Source organism: Triturus cristatus, chromosome 11, assembly GCF_964204655.1.
Source record: "Triturus cristatus chromosome 11, aTriCri1.1, whole genome shotgun sequence".
NCBI lineage: Eukaryota > Metazoa > Chordata > Amphibia > Caudata > Salamandridae > Triturus > Triturus cristatus.
In genome coordinates, this window is record NC_140594.1 from 151,526,975 (window position 1) to 151,548,420 (window position 21,446).

Here is a 21,446-nt window from a genome sequence, read left to right on the forward strand (position 1 = left end):
GTCAAACAAGACCAACTTAGAAGAGAGTCTTGTGGGGAATCACACATATGAGGGGGACCGCTGGTGGGCCACAGGTACCTCCCATCTCCCAATGCCCACAGACAGCTGCGTTAGCAGCAGGGGGACACCTGGAGAAACAGTGGAAGGGTGCTCAGCACTATCCCATGGTGGAAAAGTACAAGTGTCAAAGTCATATAAGTAGCCCACTGTGTAACAAGAAGTTGCACCAAGGGTGCTAGGTACACATAGCTGACGTCATCTAGTAGAATGTAGATCAAGCCGCCAATGGGAGTAAAGAATTGTCCCGCTGCATATGGGATGAAGAGACGTAGGGTAGCAGAGTGACAGTCTAGTTTATAGAGGACTGGGGGCTTCGGAATGTTCCGGCTGTTTCCACTGCTACTAGGGGCCATCGGCCTCAGGAGAATGTGGAGTGGAGGAGCGTTCATCGGAATTCCGGCGAGATGAATGTCGGTTGATGCGTTTGAGGAACTCTTCAACTTGCTGTGGGTTCACAAATATGCTTTACTTGCCTTGATGGGTGACGCTTAGGCGCGCCGGATACAGGAGTGCAAAGTCAATTTGCGCCATACGGAGCTTTTGTTTCACTGTGAGGAACTTGCGGCGAGCCTCCTGTACAGCTACAGTGAAGTCGGGATAGATAGTAAATTTGATGCCTTCATATGTCAATGTCTTCTTCTCGCGTGCCAACCAGAGTGCGGTGTCCCGGTCTCGGTAGTTAAGGAGCCGAGCAACAATAGGACTTGGATGCCGCCCGGAGGAGGGCGAGGGCCGAGAGACCGGTGTGCACGCTCCACAGTCAAGTGAGGGGAGAAGGCACCTGCTCCAAAGGTGTCGCGCAGGAGGCGTTCGATGAAGTCTTCCATAAGACCAGTGTTTGTGGTTTCTGAAATGCTTATGACACGTATGTTATTCCTGCGACTTCTAGCATCCAGGTCTTTGTTTTTGGAGGCGATTATTTCAGGAGCTTGTCCATTTGCGTCATTTGCTGATGAATTTGAGACGTAGTGTCTTCCGTGTCTGAGATCCTCCATTCTGTCTCCTTGATTTGCTCATCATGCTTATCCACCTTCAGCAACAGGAAGTCTAAACGACTGTTCATCATGTCCATCTTGCCTGACAACACCGTGAGACTGTGCTGCATCGCCAGCAGTAATGTTTTTACCTCATCGTCCGAAGTGGAAGATTGTGCTTGGGATGAGTCCTCAGCTGTTTGTGCTTGTTCCTCCGTACATGAACTAGTGACCATCTTCTTTGCATCAAAAGCAAGCTTGGATTGCCAGCCCTCCAGCTTCTCCATGTTGGCAAGGTGAGCTTGATTGGGCCTTACGTCCTGAAATGTCGTTGGTACTCCGTCTGAGCCAGGCCGTACAGTAATCAGGAAAGAGGGCCCAGGAACGGATCCGGATAAGGCACCACCCAAACCGCATGGAGGATAGAAGTAATAGGAGGCAGCTGGTTTCTTATGTCGAGACTTTAGCGGAGAGGGCCTGACTTAAGGCAGGTGTATTGTCACAGCGTGAGTAGGAGCAAAAGTCTATACATCAGGCAAACCGGTCAGCGTCAGGCGTGGACCACCACCAGTGGGATACTCTGGAATCTTGTCGCGGGACAACTCAAGTGCCTCTGTTGCAGTTTAGAGGAGCTACGGCGGGTTCAAGTTCCAGCTTCTTGCACCGGTGTGGGCTCCTATAATGTTAGTTGTGCCTCGGTGTAAGAGGATCAGATACCTCATTGCAAACTGACCTGGGAGTCCGAAGAAGGGTGGGGTGGAGAGGCGGCAAGGCCTCGGTGTAGCAGCTCCCCACCACAGATGTAGGTCGCAGGCGGTGGTCACTCACCACGCTGCACAGGACTCAGCCGAGACTGGAGCAGTAGAGTGTCTGCTTCTCCCTATAATGTTTGGTAGGGAGTGGCACTCTAGTTCGGGTGGGCAGCGAAGAGCAGATAATGGTGAGGGCCCGAGACCACGGCTAGGCCGTCCAATGCGAATGTGGTCGCTGTGCGCACCCACCGTGTACGTCTGGGCCAGGTCCGATGTACAGCCGTTTCCACCACCTCCACGATGTAGCTGCCGAAATAATAGGGAGCTGGAGGTGTGGGGCTCACCATGGTGAGACGTGGGTCAGTTGAAGGACGCGGAGTAAACAGATCCTGTGCAATGGTGCTAGCCGGCAATCCGGGGCCGCAGCCCAGCGCCACGTGTTGGACCGGGGGCTTGCGTAGCGGCAGCAGCCGCAGAGGGCACCATGCAGCTTCGCGCCCGTCCCCCGCTGCAGCCAAGAGTTCTTTCGATGGAGGACACCGGGGGTCCGGGGAGGGTGAAATTGACACCGGATCTGGAGGGCACCTTGTTACGCTAGCGACAGACGCTATGGGCAGTTTTCTCCCGGTATGAAGAGGATAAATGCAGGATTATGAGGCCGAGCTACCGGAGCCTCACAGAGGAGCGGCCATTTCGGTTGTGCGCCACCTAGCGCCCCCCCCCCTGAAGCATTTAATGTATACTAACGCTAGGAGACTGTATCTCTTATTTAGGACATCAATTTTTGGAATCTTTGTTAAATAGACACCTGAGAGATCTAAGGGGCACATTTACAAGAAACTAGCAGAGTGCGGTGTTACGCCAAAATTGGTAACGCCTTGCTCCAACAGTTTCAAAATGCAGGGATGCCCCGTTTTCACAAGAATGCAGCACACCTCTGCGTTACCCATAGCGCTGGTGCTAAAAAAACTGCCTAGCACCAGCAAAGGCACCCTAGTGCCATGTTGCTAGGGTCCCTGCGCTGCAGGGGCAATTGTTTATGTGCAGGAAGGGACTCCTTTCTGCACATAAACAATCTTTACAGGCGAGTTGCTCCATCTATGTGTGCTGCAGAATGCAGCACACGTGGATTGAGCAAGATATGAGGAGAAATAAAGCATTTCTCCTCGTATCGCCTGCTTAAGACCAGGTATTCCTTGGCAGTATTTTTGGTGCTGCCCAATTCCTTGTAAATATGGGCCAACGTCAAAAAGCAATGGGTGATACGGCGGAACGTCCACTGCAACACCCACTGCACGCCTATTTCACACTAAGTGCTGTGTGAATAGGGGCATTATTTACATGGCAGCGTTAAGCCGCATTGAGTGGCTTAACGCCACCTTCTATATTTAAAAGGCAGCGTTAAGCCACGTTAAGTGGCTTAACGCTGCCTTATAAATAGGGCTAATGAGTTAATGCCACCTGAACATCGGAAAAAGTGACGCTCTGGTGGCGTTAACTCCTTGTAAATATGCCCCTAAGTTGAGAACATGTATATGTGTTGGTGCCTGCTCTGGATTCATTCATATAATATTGATTAGCTTTGTATACTTCAGCACATCAATATCTGTGTCCCAATTTTTGGAATGAGAAATGAACTAATTCCCCTGACCCAAAACGTTGTGCTTGACGTAATTGCTGGGGGCTATCCCGTGAGGGTCAGCTGCGTCTCTGCTATCTGAATCATGGAAACCTCGATACATAATAATGGCAAAGGCAGCTCGATAGTGTGTTTAACACCCTGAAAATAATAAATAAATGATGTTGGGGGCCCACCCTGCAGGAGGTTCTTTGGAACACTTTGAAAGCCTCAGCAACCTCAGTTATAGCATAAAATTCTGCCCAACCAAAGTGAACTCCCTGTTCAGAACAATGGAATGGAATGTTGGGAGCTCCATTGAAGACAATGGAGTGGGAGGCGGCAACCAATGACAGGCATGGACCTTCTGATTCAACATTCCAATGTTTGTCTTATTGTTTTTCATTGTTAAATTTAGGAAATGTATACCTTTGAGGATGGAATGTTATAACAGCTTTCTAGCTCTTATGCCTCAGGCTATATCGGATGTTTATAGGACCTCGCCTGTGGCTTCGGCTTATAACTTGGGTACAAGGCTTTTAACGACTGGTAATGCCCTCAGCAGCGGGCTGTTACGCTATATTGTTGTTGGCTTGACTGTTCACCCTGCTGTTAGGATTCCTTATCAGTACTTGACAATAACATTTCAATTTTCTGCTATATTGTTTTAGGGCTTCTCAATGAAATCGAGTATTTAAGGAGCGGTCTCTAGAGCACCCCCTGGACAGTGTTTTTAAACAGAAGGAATTAGCAGGGGTCTCAAGATGCTCATTAAGGAATATCGTATCCCCCTTCCCATGACGGTGGACGAGTATCGCATCGCCCAGCTCTACATGATCCAGGTTGGTGGCTGTATGTTTTAAAAAGGTCGTCAATGCTGAATCCTTGACTTCAGCTCTTTCTACAAATCGGTTTATTGGTGTCTGCATTATGTTGGCGTGTTCTGTCCTTGAACCACAAAGCAAACGTTACCAAATTTGGTTGAAGAATGTATTAAAGCATTGCATTAATGTACATATATATCAAAGATCTACAGATTCTCACTAAGTCATGAAGTTTCAATGGGTGATATTGTATAGAGAAGTGGTCTTCAAAATGTTGAACAGCCTCCCCCCCCCCCCCCCCCCCCCCACACACACAGCCTTGAGAGGCCTAAAGTGATGTTAAGGGGATGTGAGGCTTTGGCCTAAAGAACACTTAGCCAGTCCGTGGGGAAAACAGTCCTACATCAGGGTCAGACGGGCCTATAGGGCAATCTGGCAGTGCCAGAACAGGTGGTCTGATTGGTCAGTGTGTGGGCTGCTTTTCTGGCTGTCTGTTGAGCCAGTTTTATGGTCTACTGGACTGGCTTTCATTTTTTATTTCCGTGATATTACCACAAACATTGTCTGTAGAAAACAGAAATGCAAGCAGTCCCCCATACCTTGCACAACACCTTTAGAGCATGCCTTTACAAGTTTAAAACTGCTGATTTGCATATGTGGGTCACTTGTTTAGCTGATTCGCTAATACAGGCCATTTGTATTTTGGTGCGTGGGTCTACTTTCTGTTCCAGTCAAACATCGATCTAAAAAACAGTGTTGTCATGTAGTGAAAGAAAACATAGATGGTGAGTCTCGCTGAAAGGGGCCTATCATGTCCAAGCTGCGAGTAGGTGTCAAAGAGGGGCTTCAAATAAACCCCCTTATCCCACCCCCTGACTTCCTTTAAAACATCACACTGTGGACGTTCTTGGCAAGACATGTCTGCCAATAAAAAGCGTGTTGGCAATCATACATTTGAGGGTGCTATTAAAAGGGATAGCTGAACATCAGTGAATGTTCCAAATGTTAAATATGTTTATAGCTGTACTGCATATCCGAACTTGTAGATTCGCTATTACGATTGTAACAATTCTAACTGTGGCTCAGAAACCCCTCCAAGTGCTGTTGGTTAAGAGGCCAGGACTATCTGAAGGTTTCAAACATGGCAAGGGGAAATTGCGGCTAGGTCTGATAATGTGAAAAAATAAAAGACAAGAATGAACATTTCTTTTTTATCATTTCTAATTTGACATTTAAAGTCCCTCACAGGTGAGAGCTCATTTGCTTACAGTATAGTTTTAATTTCATATTTGGTATTTACTGTAAGAAGAATGTAACAGACCATTTCTCCTCTGCCTCATGAGCTCACTTGCATACATCGATTGTTGATAAATTGCGAAACACCAGTGCATGTCAGTTTTGTCTGGATTAGTGGGTGTGCCTGAAGTTCTACCAAAAGGCTTTATTTTGTTTGCAGTTTTTAACACCCTATAGAATAACTGCTAGAAAACATGATTCCCATTTTGGTGAGGAGGCAGCAATTAAATGATTTGACATTTACAGGTTGTGCACATTACTCCCAGGCCTGCATTTGTTCCCCGCAGAAATTCCAACTGGCTTTATCTGGAGGAATTCATGTGGGGTAAAAAAACAAGTTCTGGCTCCAGGTTTTTCATTTCGGGGCGAGGGAAACCACTTGGGTTTGCCCTGAATTAAGCCCAAAACCACATTCTACCCTTTAATCTGACTTGTCAAACTTGAAATGGTGTAGTAACGTTTTTACCCCGGTAAAGTTTGACCTGTACATATTCTCGCTGGTCACACAATGAGTGCTAATGTCTGTAAAGTTATTTTATGTAGAAATCCAGCGTGAACCAAGCCTTCGTGGGCCTACGTTGGACAACCGGGGACACAGCTCATGCAATTTACCACTCTTGTGGTCTTGGTACATTTATCTCATGCACACCGAGCTAACAAGATGCCCCTGCTTCACACCGACAAATAAAGAGCAAAGAGAGCAACTGCACAGACAGAGTCCCTCAAAAACACAAGTGAATGGTCAAGCTCTGAAATGACGTCAAGCAATATTTCTTTTAAGACGTTCTGTATCATGTTGTATTTCCACATTGTATGTATTACAGAATACATTATGTAGACCTCACTTTCTCCTCGAACACTGCAGTGCCTTATAGCTCAGAAGAGTTGTTTGCTACACAATGCATTTTAATTTCTCATATTTGATAACATGCCTCATTTTCTCATGCTTTTTAACCATTCTTCTGCGATAGCATTTTTACTTAAGATAGTAAGCTCCCTTGTGCATTCATTGTCTTGCTCCGAGACGTCATACTACCTATAATGATGCTAGATCCGTCTACATGTTAGCAACTTGTCACTACCTTGCCCTCCACTCTTTGCTTGATTGTATCTTCCAAATGTTTTATAGAGTCAACTATTTATGTCCTCGCCTCGTGTACCTCAGTTGTACCTATGCTCGTGTCGAATTTGTAAAACCCTCTTCTAACTTTGTTATTGGTTTATGTCCACGCATTAGAAAAAACATGGACAAACTTTAGTTCCACTCATTTGGCACGCGTTATTTCTGCTTACCTTTTGATTTTGCGTTCACAGGTACCAGCAGCTAAAAGGTAGAAGTTGTAGCAGCAATTATGAGCAAGTAAAATTTGCACTCGGCTCTAAATCCAGGCCAGCTCTAGAAATATTGTTTGCATCTGTGTTGTCGTATTTCTAGAGTTTTGCCACTGTGTTTACCAATATTATAAGTTCAGTTCAGCTAAGAATGGTCTTGTAGCGGTCACTTGGCCTGTATCTACATGTGACAATTTGGGGCGATCAGGGGCCGGGGCCCAAGGAATGAAAGATGAACATTGAGGCCACAACAGTCACTAATAGTAATAGTCAACAGGATAACCTGAGCTGCTCCCGGGGGTTCACAACTTCCTACACTTGCATCCCTGAATCCCCCTGCGGAGCCTGCCCTGAGGACAAGCACCAATCACCTTAATGTTCACATGCTGCTAGTAATTAACAGATCAAAAGGGCAATTTAACAGCTGTTAACGCCTTCAGCAGAGGGCGATAACATTCTAATCTCACACATGCTTTCCCCTCTGTACATTCCGCTCGTTTCTTCCGGCCTTCTGCGCCGTCTGGGACGCACTCATTCTTTTTTTTTTTTTAATGCCTTCTTTTTTCCTGCGATATTAATTCCCTGACTGTTTTCCACTATTTTTACATCTGATGTTCCAACGGGAAACAATCCGGTGCACAATTAGATCACGCTTGACAGTAATGGAAACAGTTGTCTTTTGTTATGAGATTTCGAGGGAGTGACGAGCGCGGAGGCTATTTTGGGCGCGCTCTGGCTAAAAATAGTGAGCCCCGGCATCGGGGATAAACACGCTATGAATAAACCAACGTGATTGGCGGGCGCCAACCGCGCGTGACCCCAGTTCATCACCCTGGGCGAGTGCTTCCGGAGGTCATCACATGAATCACTTCGAGCAGAGACTAGAATGTATGAATACACCCCGTTTCTAATATTGCGGTTAATTTTTAGCGGAGCTCTATTGCTATTCTTAATAATCGTAGTAATAGGAACCATGGCTTAAGGAAAGTGGCACTCGCTATACAAATTATAAGAATAACGAGAACACAATTAATTAGTAACCATAAAAAATGCTAATAACAATTCAATGGGCCCAGTTCACAAACTGTATTTGGTAGTAGTAATGTAGTACTGCAGTATGGGTTCCGGAGTAGCGTGCTACTCGCCGAAAAAGAGCTTCAACACCTCATCAGGGGTAGTAAGTGCTATATCATTGCAAACCTTTTCCATCTTCTATCCCTCCACTAGCGTTCTCAATATAAATAACAGACTAACATATCCACCGCTCAAATTACTTTAATATTTTCACTTTATGAATTCACCACTGATCCTTTATGGGTTCCGGAGTAGCGGGCTACTTGCCGAAAAAGCAATTCGATGCCTTGTCAGGGGTAGTAAACGTTATATAAATGCAATTACAATACAATATTACAAAAGGTTATTCCAAACCTTTAGATTAAATTTAGATCCCTGTGCGAAGATCCAAATTATGAGTTGTGTGATCATTTTCACACCCTGGTAGTTTGATAAATTCCAGCAGGTCAAACTGGCAAAAATTGATCGAGGGGAAAAGGCTTGGGAAAAAAACCCCATGGAATTAATTCAATGTGTAAAAACAGCTACCACATGTTATGCCTAGTTTTTCTGCTCATAACTCAAAATGGGAGGGGTTTACCCCTATGGTAAATACCTCACACTGGGGTGATGGTACTTACCTCATGTGGTAAATACCTCACCCTATTCCGACAAACTTGTAATAAGTCCCTAAGCAGCAAATGTGAGATATATGGGGTGGTGGGAAAATGGGGAGTATGTACTACAAAATTAGAAGGGTTTAGCGAAAAGTAAGATGAGGTTTAAGGATAACAGACTACTACAAACACTGACCTACAGAAGAGTAAGTCTATTGCTATTCACTTCACGTCACAAACTGAACTTCTAAAGTTCTGACAGCCCTAAAGGTAACAAAACAGTAGTAAATGTATGGCAGCCAAGCTTAGTAGTAAATCAAGCACCAATCATGGCCAATCACGGGTACTTCAATACACTCCAATACAAAATAATGGAGGCAGGGACTTAAAATAACACCCCAAAAAATTCCATAAAAAAAAATCAATTCAACTTTTACTATATATATATAAATCAATGCCACAAAAACTATGTATGAATATTAAAAAATGTTTTTATTTTAAAATGTTATAAACGTATTTTAAAAATTTAATGAAATTAATTTTTTTAACATTTGTCAAAAAATGTAAAAATTTAAATTCATTCAACACTTAACCTTTAATAGCTTTAAATACATGTTAAATAAATACATAAATACGACTGTGAGTGGGTTTTTTACAATTATGCTTTAATAAATATTATTTATAAATTAAGTGAATATATTTTCATTATTTATTTAATACACATTTAATTGAATGAATTAATGTGCTATAACATTTTATTAGCTTAATATGAATAACAATTTTTAATTATTTTATATTTATATTTTATTTCAAAATATGCTTAATAACTTGCTGAAGATTTATAAACTTTACAAATTTTCTCTATACTTTCCCATAGCGAGACCTCCGCCATGTTGCTAGAGATCTCCACCTAGGAGGATAAAGGTACTAGTAGTAACTTTACACTCATAAATTCCATCTTAGATGTCTCCCCCCCCCCCCGAATTTAAGTATACATTTACACTTCGAAATGGTAAGTAGTACAACATTTTAGGTTTTAACCTAGCTGCAGGAGTAGATTTACACATGAGTAAATTTATACATGTGAGTTTACCTTTGTGAATGCGCCCCAACATGTTTAATACCAATGGCACTAATTACAGCAATAGTAACATTATTATTAGTAATACATATAATGTGCTACTCTTGTTGCTAAAACAGAAGAGGGTATGCAGTTCCTAATAGGGCAGGGGGGGGCGAAGTCAGCCAAAAAGGGAATATTATCCCTTAGAGGTGGAGAGAAACAGGGGGCGATCCCTCCTTACGGAATTAGGGCCCTCACACACCCAGCCAGCTGGGTGCCATGCTTCATCATAGGGCGTGTTCCTTGTCAGGTCAGCGCTGCAATACCTGACGGGCTCCCTATGAGGGTCTCTTTGGCGGAGATCTTTTATTCCTTGCCGTTTGGTGCCGTGGGTGTGAGGGACCTAAAGGTGTAGATGTGCTAAGTGAGGGTCAATGGACAGTGCAAGGGTTAAAACAGGTAATGGAAGTCCGAACAGAATTTTTAAAATTAATATGGCTTCCACCCTGGCTAAAAAGTAAACGTGGCGCTATAGTGATGAATTGCTGCTAGATCACCCTGACACATAGGTAAGAAACATGTAGACCACATGAAGTAGAGCGCGAGATCCTGACGCATTATTTCAGGAGTGCGCCACTTTTACATTGCCTCAAACTTTATGAATCCACAGAAGGAAACAGGTTCCATTAAGGGAAACTTTGACTCACTTTTGATAGGTTAGCCAGACCAGCAAGGCATGTCCAAAGGAACGAGTAATATATTGCATGTACAAGCAATCTAAACATTATGACTAACAAAATAAAGAATTCAAGGCGGCAGACCTTATTTAAATAGAAAGCTAAAACAATAATAAGAAAATAATCAGAAAACGATTGAAAAACAGATGAGGGGTTAAAAAGTTATGAGGGTTAAACCAAAATCCCCATAGGAAATGATGGAAGCAAAAGTATTTAATGTTATTCAATGGGAAAGTCTGAAAAAGTCCACAAGCGTTAAGATCTTTGTCATGATAGGCCAACTCGTACAGGCCTGAGAACAGTCAAATGGGTCAATTTAGTCGGTCAGTGGTTACTTTTTTCTGACTTTGAAAAAAATGCAATTCAAATCAGTTGACGTGGGCGACTTGCCAGCCTACCCCAGAGATTATTATTCCATATCACCATGTTCTTTAATTCCTTCCAAATATTTTATTTTTAGGATATAGGAAAACACACATAAAAGCAGATGTTCAGTGTCCGCCCTTGGAACCAATGCCGGGGAGCAGGGAATTGTTTGTACAAATGTCAGATTTCTTTTCAGCTGCCTCAGGTTCACCCCTGTCGAGTCTGAACAGCTGTGGTGCTTCCAGTTATGTGCCAACAAGAGTCCCAAGAGCATGGATGGAAACACAGTGTGTGTGATGTGTTCAGATTTAATAAATCCAGTCCATTCGAGCTAACAGTGTTGTGGGAGTGTCACTAGTGAGCTGCAGAGTCCCCGAGTGCTCAGGGGCTGTGGCGTAATAATATACAGCCATGGGTTCAGCGCATCCATATGCCACATAGATCTAAGTGTGTATGTTGGAGTTCCTCCCTACACTGTGGATGTACTTGTGAATCCAAGGACTAGGTCATTGGTGCAAATGTGCATGCTTCTGTTGGTCTGCTGAGGAAGCCGTGCTAACATGGCCAAGATGGCCCTGTATTACTGCTAGTTTCCCCGTAACAACAGGAGAGAAACTTGATGGTTATCATCAATTATGTAATTTCGAATATTATCAGTAATGTTATCAATTATGTCATAGAATATGTCATGAGTGATGTAATATTTGAGGTCATAAGCAATGAATGGTATGTGGGTAAATTCTAGTTTCATTTTTTTTTCATTTTATTCTTTATTCGATAGTTAAAAACATCATAAAAGTACACATATCAACAAATAAAATTATATTACTATGAATTCCAGCATTTCATTAGTTAAAATATAAAAACGATTAAAACAATGCTCAACACAGGGCCCTTCAAGCACCCACCCCTCTAGTGTTTCTTAACTTTACAGCAGTCTCAATAAAATTCATAATGCAACACAGTGACCATGGGTCATGAGCTCTTTGCAAGAACAATAAAGCCATTTTAGCATGACGAAACTTCTCTTTTTTAAAAATCTCAACCAGGAACTTTCGTCTAGGGTACTTAAAAAAAGGACACAGAAGAACAAAATGAAGGGTGTCCTGCGGAGACACATTGTCGCAACCGCAGGCACCCTTCTGCTCAATGGACTGTGTAAAACCTGGCGGCTCTGCCAGTATGTGAGGTAAAAGATTGAGCCTAAAATGAGTCATTAAGAACCTATCCTGGGCATTATACATTACATAGAGATATGGCTCCATGCCCTCTGTGTTCTTAATATAGCTATAGGTGAGTACAGTGTGCTTTAACAACTCCCGTTTTATTCTTATTTCGGCGAGTTGAGCAGCCAACAGAGTTTTAATTATCCGTTTATCAGACAATAAAATAGAACTGGGATCGGTGAGGAGATCCCTCTGATCAATGCCCTCCAGGGTGGTCTTGACATAATTTAACCAAGGAATTTGCAATCCTTTATCCCTTGTCAGGCAATCCCTCAAGATTTGTCTTGTAAAATCTGCCTCAGGGTTAGCCCATATTTTTAGCCAGGCTATGATGGGTCTTATCTTGAGTTCATCCACTAGAAAGGGTCTCCCTAATTCCTTATGAGCAATTACAGCTGGGGAACTCTGGGGGACCCTCAGGAGCCTACGCATAAATTTGTTTTCCACCATTTGCAGTTGCTCTACGTTGACATAACCCCAGACTTCTGAGCCATACGTGGCTTTGGCCCAGCCAATTGAACCATAAAGGTTCATCGCTTGTTCTGGGGACCATCGGCCCAACCTTCGGCCATAATTTAATATGGCCCCATTTGTGGAAATCAATTTTGTACATCGATCCTCCACTAGGGATCTAAATTTGAGTGCCCCATCAAAAAGTAGCCCTAGGTAGGAAAAAGAGGGAGTTATCTCCAGTTGATGGTTCCCTATTTTATATGCAAAACTCTTGCATGGTTTAGCACCTGCCAACATTACAAAAGACCTATTCAGATTTACTGACAACCCCAGGGTATCCATGAATTTTACAAACCCATCTATGAGGCTTTGCAGGACCCTTGGTGTACGGGCGAGCAGAACCGCATCATCTGCGTATAATAGCACCGGAATTTGGCGTGATCCTATTCTCGGGCAATCTGTCTTTAGGTTTAGCAGAGCCTGTTCTAAGTTGTTAATGTATAGCGAGAACAGGAAGGGGGCAAGAATGCACCCCTGCCTCACCCCACTCGTACAGGGGAACGATTTCGTGTTCCCTCCCTCCAAGTTATAGCGAACTTTGGCTGTTGTGTCCCGATGTAGCTCCCTAAGAATTTTAATCAGGCCCAAATCGATACCCATATCGCTCATCAGACACCATAGCTTGGTCCTATTGACATTATCAAAGGCAGCTGCTAAGTCCATGAATCCCAGATACATGGCTTTATTACTGGCTTTAGTGTACTTTGCAACCAACATATAAAGATTCAGACATTGGTCGCTCGTTGATCTTCCTGTTCTAAAGCCATATTGGATGTCTGTGATTATATGATTGTCCTCTGTCCATTCCATCAGTCGCTGCAAAATTATCCTGCCCAGGATTTTGGCCGAAACATCTATTAGGGAAATTGGTCTAAAGCATTGCGGGTTATCCCTATTACCTTTCTTAAAAATGGGTATAATGACTGCTGTTGACCATGAACATGGTAGACCCGACTGGATAGCAGCATTAAACACTCTAGTAAGAATGGGGGCCCGAGGTCCATATTACTTAAATATAAGTCTGGTGGTGTACCATCAGAGCCTGGAGCTTTGTTTCGTGCTAGGCCCTCTATCCCTTGTGTGATTTCCACTAGGAAGAACTCAATAATAGGCCCTTGTTGTTCTTCCCACCCTCTTTCCTGATCAACCTCCTGGTTATGATTATACAGACCCTGGAAATGAGAAACCCACTGTCCCGGAAGGATGTTTGTTCCCATCTCTGGGGTATGACTATCCTGGAAACATGGATTATTAACTATCCTCCAGAATTGACTCATGTCCCTTCTTTCTCCCGCCTCTCTTAGGTCTGCCCATGCTTCATTTTGAAGAGCAGTCTTCCTTTGTTTCAGGACCTGTTTATAAGTCCATCTACAGTAGGCTATTCTCAAGTTATCCCTAGGTTTGATTTTTAGACTAGATTTTAAGTCTCTCAGGGCACGTGAACACTTAGTGTCGAACCATCTTGGTTGTGTATTATTCCTCGGCTGAGCTTTGGTTTTTAAAAGACAGTCAATTATTTCGGTCAATGAACCAAAAGCCGTAACCAGGGTACTCCCCTCAATCTTAGGGTCTAAACACTCGTCTATCTGTACTTTCCCTTTTGCCATTAATTCTCTGTAAAAGGAAAAATTTTAGACCATCTGATCCGCCTTCCCTGGTCTGTTACCTTCATCACGCAGTCCACCTGGGGGCGCATCCTAGATCGACAATACTTTACTAGATCCAAGGTTAGGGGATTATGATCACTAAAAGCATTCCAATGAATCCCTACAGAGCCAATCCAGTTTTTTACCTGTCTGGACGCTATCATGTAGTCTATGTAAGAATGACATCCTCTCCCCTTGAAAGTCGAAGTAAGTGACCCATCATGCTCCAGGGAGACCAAATCAATCGTGTGTACCAGATCATAACTTGTCAAGAGATTACTCAGGGCTGTACCCTCTGCTGTGTGTTCAAAATGAGGACCTTTCTCGGTAGGACACCGAGACCAATCTGCATTGAGGGGGAACAAGGTTCGACACAAATGACAATTCAAATCGCCCATTAATAATGTAGCAGATTCTATTGCCCCATTTCTATTATCTAATTCCTGGGAAAGTCTGAATTCTAACTCCTTTATTGTAGGGACCCCGCATTATACAGGTTGTACAGAGTACACCTACGACCAGGGCTGCTAAAGTGTATCACTTGGATATTATGTGAAAACCATGATGCACTGCTCCATTCTCCTTCCAAATTTAAATCGACATATATTGCCAACCCACCCCGCGCTCTTCCTGAGCTAGTTTTTGGGGTTGGTACAAAAAAACATTTGTATCCTGCCATATGGAGGAGCTTACTATCCACCGCCCAGGTTTCTTGTAAACAGATGATTTGAAACCCACCAATATACTGTCTCCATTCGGTATTGGAAATTTTCCCGTTCAGCTCCACAATGTTCCAAGAAATAAACTTTAATTCTCCCTTCGCGTGCGATGCCTCATTTGGGTTGCCACCTCCCTGTCTTTGCGCCCTCCCCCCTTCCTCTGTCCTTAAGGGACCAATTTGTAACCCATGTCTCTGTATTGATGTTACAATTTCCGAAGGCCTCAACACTACTTCCTTTCTCCCTATAACTGGGGGACTGGGTTGAATTTCAGCCTCCAAAAATAAATTCCTGGTGTGACTTACTGATGTTGATGGTGCTGGGTGCGCTTGCGGTTGTGGCACAACTGTAGGTTTTGTTGCCCACCTCTCTATCTCTACCCCACTAGGGCAACTTGTTTTAGTAGACTCACCCCCAGTTGTCACCACTACTTGATGCATTAGAATTCGTGGTCAATCGTTATCTTCTAGGGTCATGAGGGGTCGAAATCTATTTGCCCAGAAGGGGTCTTCCTGAAAATTAGCCATAGAAGTATTCGTGCACACGGTTCAATCCCTATATGTGGTTAATCCCGTCTCTAGTCTCCCCTGATATTGCCTAGAATCATGCAAAAAACGTTGCACGGGATAAAAATAACCTAATGGGAACTATCTTATAGTGCTTTCCGACTGTGGCCACCCACCTGTTAATATGTCCTCGACCGTGCTCTTGTCCCTAAAGTTAACAATTACACAGTTGCCCTCCAGATTTTTCTTTGATGTTCACCCTTCTAACAAACAGAATTTCTCCACACTTGTTCCCTGACAATGGTCTGTGCTTATTCAGCCAGCCTATTGTCTTGTTTTTAAGTTCAAGATAAGATTCTTTCCGATCTTGTTTCAACTCTGGCACTCCCCCCAATACCACTACGTAAGGACATGCCTCAGGTGGGAGATTAATGTTCGGTAAAGGGATGGGTAATAATGGTTTCTTAGCAGAGGTTAACTGTTGTGTCTCAGGTGGTTTGGTAGTTGTTACATTCTTATTTTGTAGTTGTGCTGTAGATGTACTGATCCCTCTACCTAACATAGATGTACCTCCCACCGGGTCTGGGCCCCTGTTAGAGTGAATTGTTAAGTCTGCAGGTGGCGAGTCATGCCTTGACATCAACGGGGTTCTACTATTACCAGCTAAACGTATATCTGCCTGGGTAGTCTCAGTGGTGTCTATATTTCGACTATTAACTGTAGGATCACTTGTTATGAGAGTACCCAATGCCCTTCCCTTCTTATGTAATTCATTTATGATTTTATCCAGCCTGCTGACTAGCGGTTTAATCTGATTCGCTATAAAGGTTTCTAGAGAAGATTCTAAGTCTAGAATCACCCGGGCCATCCAACTTGGGGGTACTAGCTGGCAGGCCTCTTGGGGTTCAAGGACTTCAGCTGCTGGCTGTACTACTTGGCGAATACTTGATCTAAATTGAATTTTCTTAGTGCCTAAGGCCTTCTTGGGTGCACTTCTTCGCTTCCTTGTGGATGCTTTCTTATTTAACAGGGGAAATATCTGAGTTTTGCTAATTGGCAACTGTGCATATGAAATATCCTGTGTGGAAAGCTTGGAACTCAAACATAAGGGGGTCACCATATTCTTTGTGCCGATTTCCTGAGGTAGAGAGGGAGGAGCAATCACTGGAGTTAATGACCGCCTTCTCTCCGTGCGCTCTATTTCGTCCGAGACTACCCCTAGTGCTTTCCTCAACATACGATCAATTGCAGTAGGTTGCAAATTTGGGGGGGGGGCTGGGGTATAGGTTCCTGGACTACAATCTTCGGTGACAGAGGGATGTTTGATTTGGCCTTAGCGGCACGGGATTTTACTTTAGTTGCCATGCTCAATCGTCCTGCGGTTGACTAGCCCACACACTAGCGCACTTGGGACAGTGGACCCAGCCCACTAAAAGACAATATCCATAGGCCCTCACAATCCCTCCAGAGGTGGCTTACAGTTATTCTCTGGTTGCCCAATGTTCGAATCAGTGGTCCTTCTTCTCCTTAGCCCCATGTCCCGAGTCACCAGTTGGCGCCCTCTTGTCAGCAAACGTGTGTCCTGGACCAAGGCACCAAGAGGGGGGGTCCAGCCCAGCCTCGGCCAGCCCCGGACGGGCACAGACGGCCCGCCCTTTGCCCGGGCTTAGCCCGGCGCGTGTCCTTGCGGGACGAAGATCCAGGTGAGCCTTCATGCGCCTCCTGGCGTGCTGGAAATGACGGGAGCTCGGGATGATGGGAATTGTAGTTTCCCCCACACGCCTCGGCGGAGCCAGGCCCGGCCGGCGTGGGAGGCAGCAGAGCAGAGCAGAACCCCCAGCGGTAAGTGGCGTCTGGCGGAGCGAGGCCCGGCCACAATCTCCCAGCCCTCGTTACAGGTTTCTAGTTACTTCAGTAAACTATAACTAGTGAAGTTTAAAAATGTTAGGTTTTAACTGACATTTTCACCCAACTATAAGGTCACTTTAACATATGTTTTTTTAGTCAATTTCTGATATTTTTTTATGTAAAGTAAGATATTATTACCAGATCTAAACATAATGTAACTTTAAGTTTTTTTGGTGAATTTCTGGTTTTTGTTTAAACATAAAGTAATATAGTATTTCCATTCCCACCCCCACATGAGCCAAACCCCTGTGGCCAGACCCTGCGTCCAACCCCCTGTGAGCGCCTAAACCTATGAAGAGTACAGCCTTTGGCCATGTGCTGCATTGGGTTGGATGCAGGGCTTGGTCTGCTACCAAGTCCTGCACCCATCCATGTGAATTACTAACCTCCCAGAAAACCCTTCCCACCTATTTTTTTAATTGTCTGAGCCTGCGGGACTCTCACGGAAGCACACAAGGGTCTGTTCTGGCTGCCGAGAGACTCCCACTGGAGGAAAGGATCCTGTAAGCCACACACTGGATTGCGAAACGCCCCCCCCTCCCCATTTGTTTAGGTCTCGCCTGAGCCAGCGCATGCGCTGCTTTGGCGAGACATTTAGTAAGTGGGCTTTTAAAAGTCCGACCACACGCTTTTGCTGGCCTCAAGCTTGCGGTTACGCACGCGAGCATGCGCACAGCCGCCATCTGGCTTTCCTCGCAGCACCCGTACAGCGTGCCTCGCTCCGCCCCTCTCCCACCACAGAGCGCGTCCTCGCGATCACTTTTGCTTTCATGTCCGCGCGGCCGCGTTACTTTTACGGCCGCGCGGCCAATGCTTGTTTAAATCTCTCACTTTCCTCTTCAAAAGAGGTATGGTAGAGGCATGGTGGCACTCTACGCAACCCTACTGAATAACAAGCACAGTTCAAATCATTAACACAAATAACAGTACTGAAGTTCCGCACTTCCACTATAGTAAAACAACTTTCTTCATTCATCCGAAAAGCTACTTACCGTTAGTGCGAACTGTGGTAGTGGGTCACGGGGGATTCATTACAAGAACGCGCGAGCGTACTGCAGGCGAGATATAGGTCTTTTAAAATTACACTCAGAGTCACTCTAGTCGTGTGAATAAACCAGTAGGAGGCGCTTGTAATAGGGCAACTACGGGTCGGGCGCTTATATCATTAGCGTCGTCCAGCCTTTAAAGCTGCTTATAACAATTCGCTCGTACGAGTGTTAAGTAACTGACGTAAAGAGTCATGGACGGCGACCATGTTAGAATCAGGCAAAAGTTTTTTTTTTATGCTTTCACTACAAGATAAACCACTCCCCTGTGAAGATTTACAGTAGATGTCTTACAGGCCGGTTCTGCACATGCGCGGTCTCCGTGTAGCCTGTTCAGCTGTCTCACTTGGGCGGGCAATGCCCGAGTAGAGCCAAACAGGAGGGGTGGTGTGAAGGTGACAGGTCACTGAGTCGCGCGCTGCAGGCAACATGCAACGCTGGGAACCTGCGCACGACTAGGCAAATGTACCCGAGCCCCGGCGGTGCACAGCACAAGCTCCTCGGCCGCTACACTTGGGAGGAAAAGCTGCTCTCATACCCGGAGTGGATCAGCAGGAGTTACATGGAGCTGATGAGCCTCAACGAGCACTCGCTGCAGGCGCTGTCCTGGCGTAAACTGTACCTCAGCCGTGCCAAGCTCAAGGCGTCTAGCCGCACCTCGGCACTGCTCTCCGGCTTCGCCATGGTGAGTGAGGGCGGTAGTGGGAAATACTGAGGAGGTCGCTCTTTTCCGTGTTACGGGAGAGCTGTAATATCTTTGCTACAGTGAGTATTCACAGTGGATATTGGGGATCGTAGAATGGTAAAATGCACCAGAATAGTAGCATTTCTTTACTGAGTCTGTATTGAGGCTAAGACCTCATCAGGCGAGTATGTTCCCCCTAACAAAACATATATATAAACCTCGGCACTCTAGTCAATTTAATGTTGATTCATAAATATTTCTCCATACAAGTCAATTTGAAACACCAGCAAACAAAAAGTTTTTTACTTGCTGTTCAATTTTAATATACATATGGAAAATATAGTTTTAGCCATATATTTAGAAGCAGTAACATTGTATTCCAATGATGGAAAATTTGATACAGTGATCCTCCTTTCAGGCGTTGGACCAGCAGCCAACACGTTTCGTTTCAAAGAAACTTTTTCAAGGCTTCAATAAATAGTAGACTAGTTCCAAAAGTATTCTATGGATATTCAGGTCTTGTAGTTGGGAATCATCAGTCCCTATCCATAATAATATTCTTATCCGGAACGAAAATTACGCCCCATATTTTCAAATAGATCCAATAAAAAGTTGTAGATTAATGAGCGATGAATGTAGGGCTTTGATAGGCCCCTGTCAGTAAGCTTTCCTCCATGTAACAAGGCCGTTCCGAATATGTCAAACAAACATTATTCCTGTTCCCCCTAACAGTCTGGTTAGCGGGATCGGTGCAGGGGTCATAACAGTAACACCTTATTGCGACTTCACTTTCAGACACTGAAATCTTGCACTATTTAGGGTTCTGAACACCCCACAAGTTTTAAGTGCTGAGTTCTACACCTGTGACAGAAGCAATTCATGACTATGCTTCTTCCCTCCTGGGTCTTCCTCCACATCCTCACTGTAAAACCCTTTGCACTCTTAATGGGCCTAATTCTGCCAAGATGTTGTGGTGCTTTTCTGAAATGGAAGTACGGCTGGAGTCTGGTATTTTGTCTCACCAAAGAGTAGGCTATAGTTAAGGTGGCACCATCAAAATATGGCTCGAATGAGATTTACTCCCTTAAATGGGTCTAGGAGTCAGAGAGAAAACAGTTCTCTGTACCCAGCCTTTATCTCTAAAAACTGAAATTCCAGGTATTCTGGAAGGTTGCTTTCATTATTGACGTCAGCTATGGGGTTTTGAAATGTATTGTGACATCGTTCACTTGATAGGTCTTTTAATCTGCCCCCTTAAACCTCCTCTTTCTTCTGTCTGTGCCCTTGTTGGAATCGGTATCCTGCACCCAATTCTAGCGCACTGCTTAAATAACAAGCATTGGCATAGCCAATAGGTCTCGCCTTTGGGACCTTATAAGTGTTTAGTCATGCAACAGTTGATGTTGTTGCACCAAGGATATTGTGCTGCATAACTAAATACTTATAAGGTCCCAAAAGCGAGACCTATTGGCTATGCCAAAGCTTGTTTTAGTTTTGTTCCCAAAAGGACCCCACACAAGGACTAGGGATCAGAGTATTCCTACTTAAAAGAATATATTCTAGGTCTATAATGGCAGCCACATCATTTCTTTTCATGTTGCAGCCAGCCAATGAGCGCCTCTTGCTGCTGTGCGAGCGAGGGGGACAGCAATAAAAAAGCCCCCTCTGCCAATTAGATCACTTGTTTGTTTAAAGTTGCGTGCCCGCAGCACTCTCACGAGAGTCCCTCAGATCCAACCATCTAGATATCTATACATTTTGAACTTTACATTTCTCAAAAACTACTGAACGGAATTATAGCAAATCACAAAAAGCATGCTTTTTGGGTAACCATCTAGCTTTCTGCCTAATTTGGTGTCTGTTCAGCCTATTGAACTGTACCACTGTTCACATGGAACTTGCATTAGAAAATTGCATTTTAGGACCCCCCTTTTTCTTTGACCGCCTCCCCTGAAAAGATCTGTCCATCAGTAAGGAGCTAATCCAATCCAAGGCTTTCCCTACGACACCGGCTTTTCGGCTCCTCTCTAGGAGTGTAAGGTGATCAACGGTGTCATAGAAAGCGCTAAGATCAAGAAGTATAATAGCAACTGTGATCCCTTGATCCAATCTCCTTTTCGCGTCCTTCACCACCGGTAAAAGAGCTGTTTTTGTTCTGTGCATGGGCTGAAAACTGGTTTGCCTGTTGTGCAGGAGGAAGTTGGCCTCAAGGAATTCTGAAAGATGCTTGATAACATATTTTTCTGCCACATTACTTATGCCTGGTAGCAAAGAAATTAGATGAAAAGTCTCTGGGCATGTTGGGTCAAGGTTAGATTTTTTTAGGATGGTTTAACCATGGCGTGTTTCCATGGTTGAGGGACCAAACCCTTCACCAGGGAAAGACTGACCATCTCGGGCAGGATGGGGAAGATGGTATCTGCTCCAAGAGCAAGGATTCTCGTAGGGGCAGGGTCAAGTGGGGAACCATCTCATGCGCAGGGCTGCTTGCTCCAGCTCCGTTTC

At 44.5% G+C, this 21,446-nt stretch overlaps 1 protein-coding gene across 8 annotated transcripts in view; it reads left to right on the forward strand.

Moving 5' to 3' along the window:
* PITPNM2 (phosphatidylinositol transfer protein membrane associated 2) overlaps positions 1 to 21,446 on the forward strand; it is a 1,082,174-nt gene that overhangs the window by 420,360 nt on the left and 640,368 nt on the right. For all 8 annotated transcript variants that reach the window (XM_085633970.1, XM_085633975.1, XM_085633974.1 and 5 more), the window contains one exon: positions 4,076 to 4,246. In XM_085633970.1, coding sequence (XP_085490096.1) covers positions 4,169 to 4,246 — 78 coding nt within the window. In that variant the 5' untranslated portion in view covers positions 4,076 to 4,168. The remainder of the gene's footprint in view (positions 1 to 4,075; positions 4,247 to 21,446) is intronic.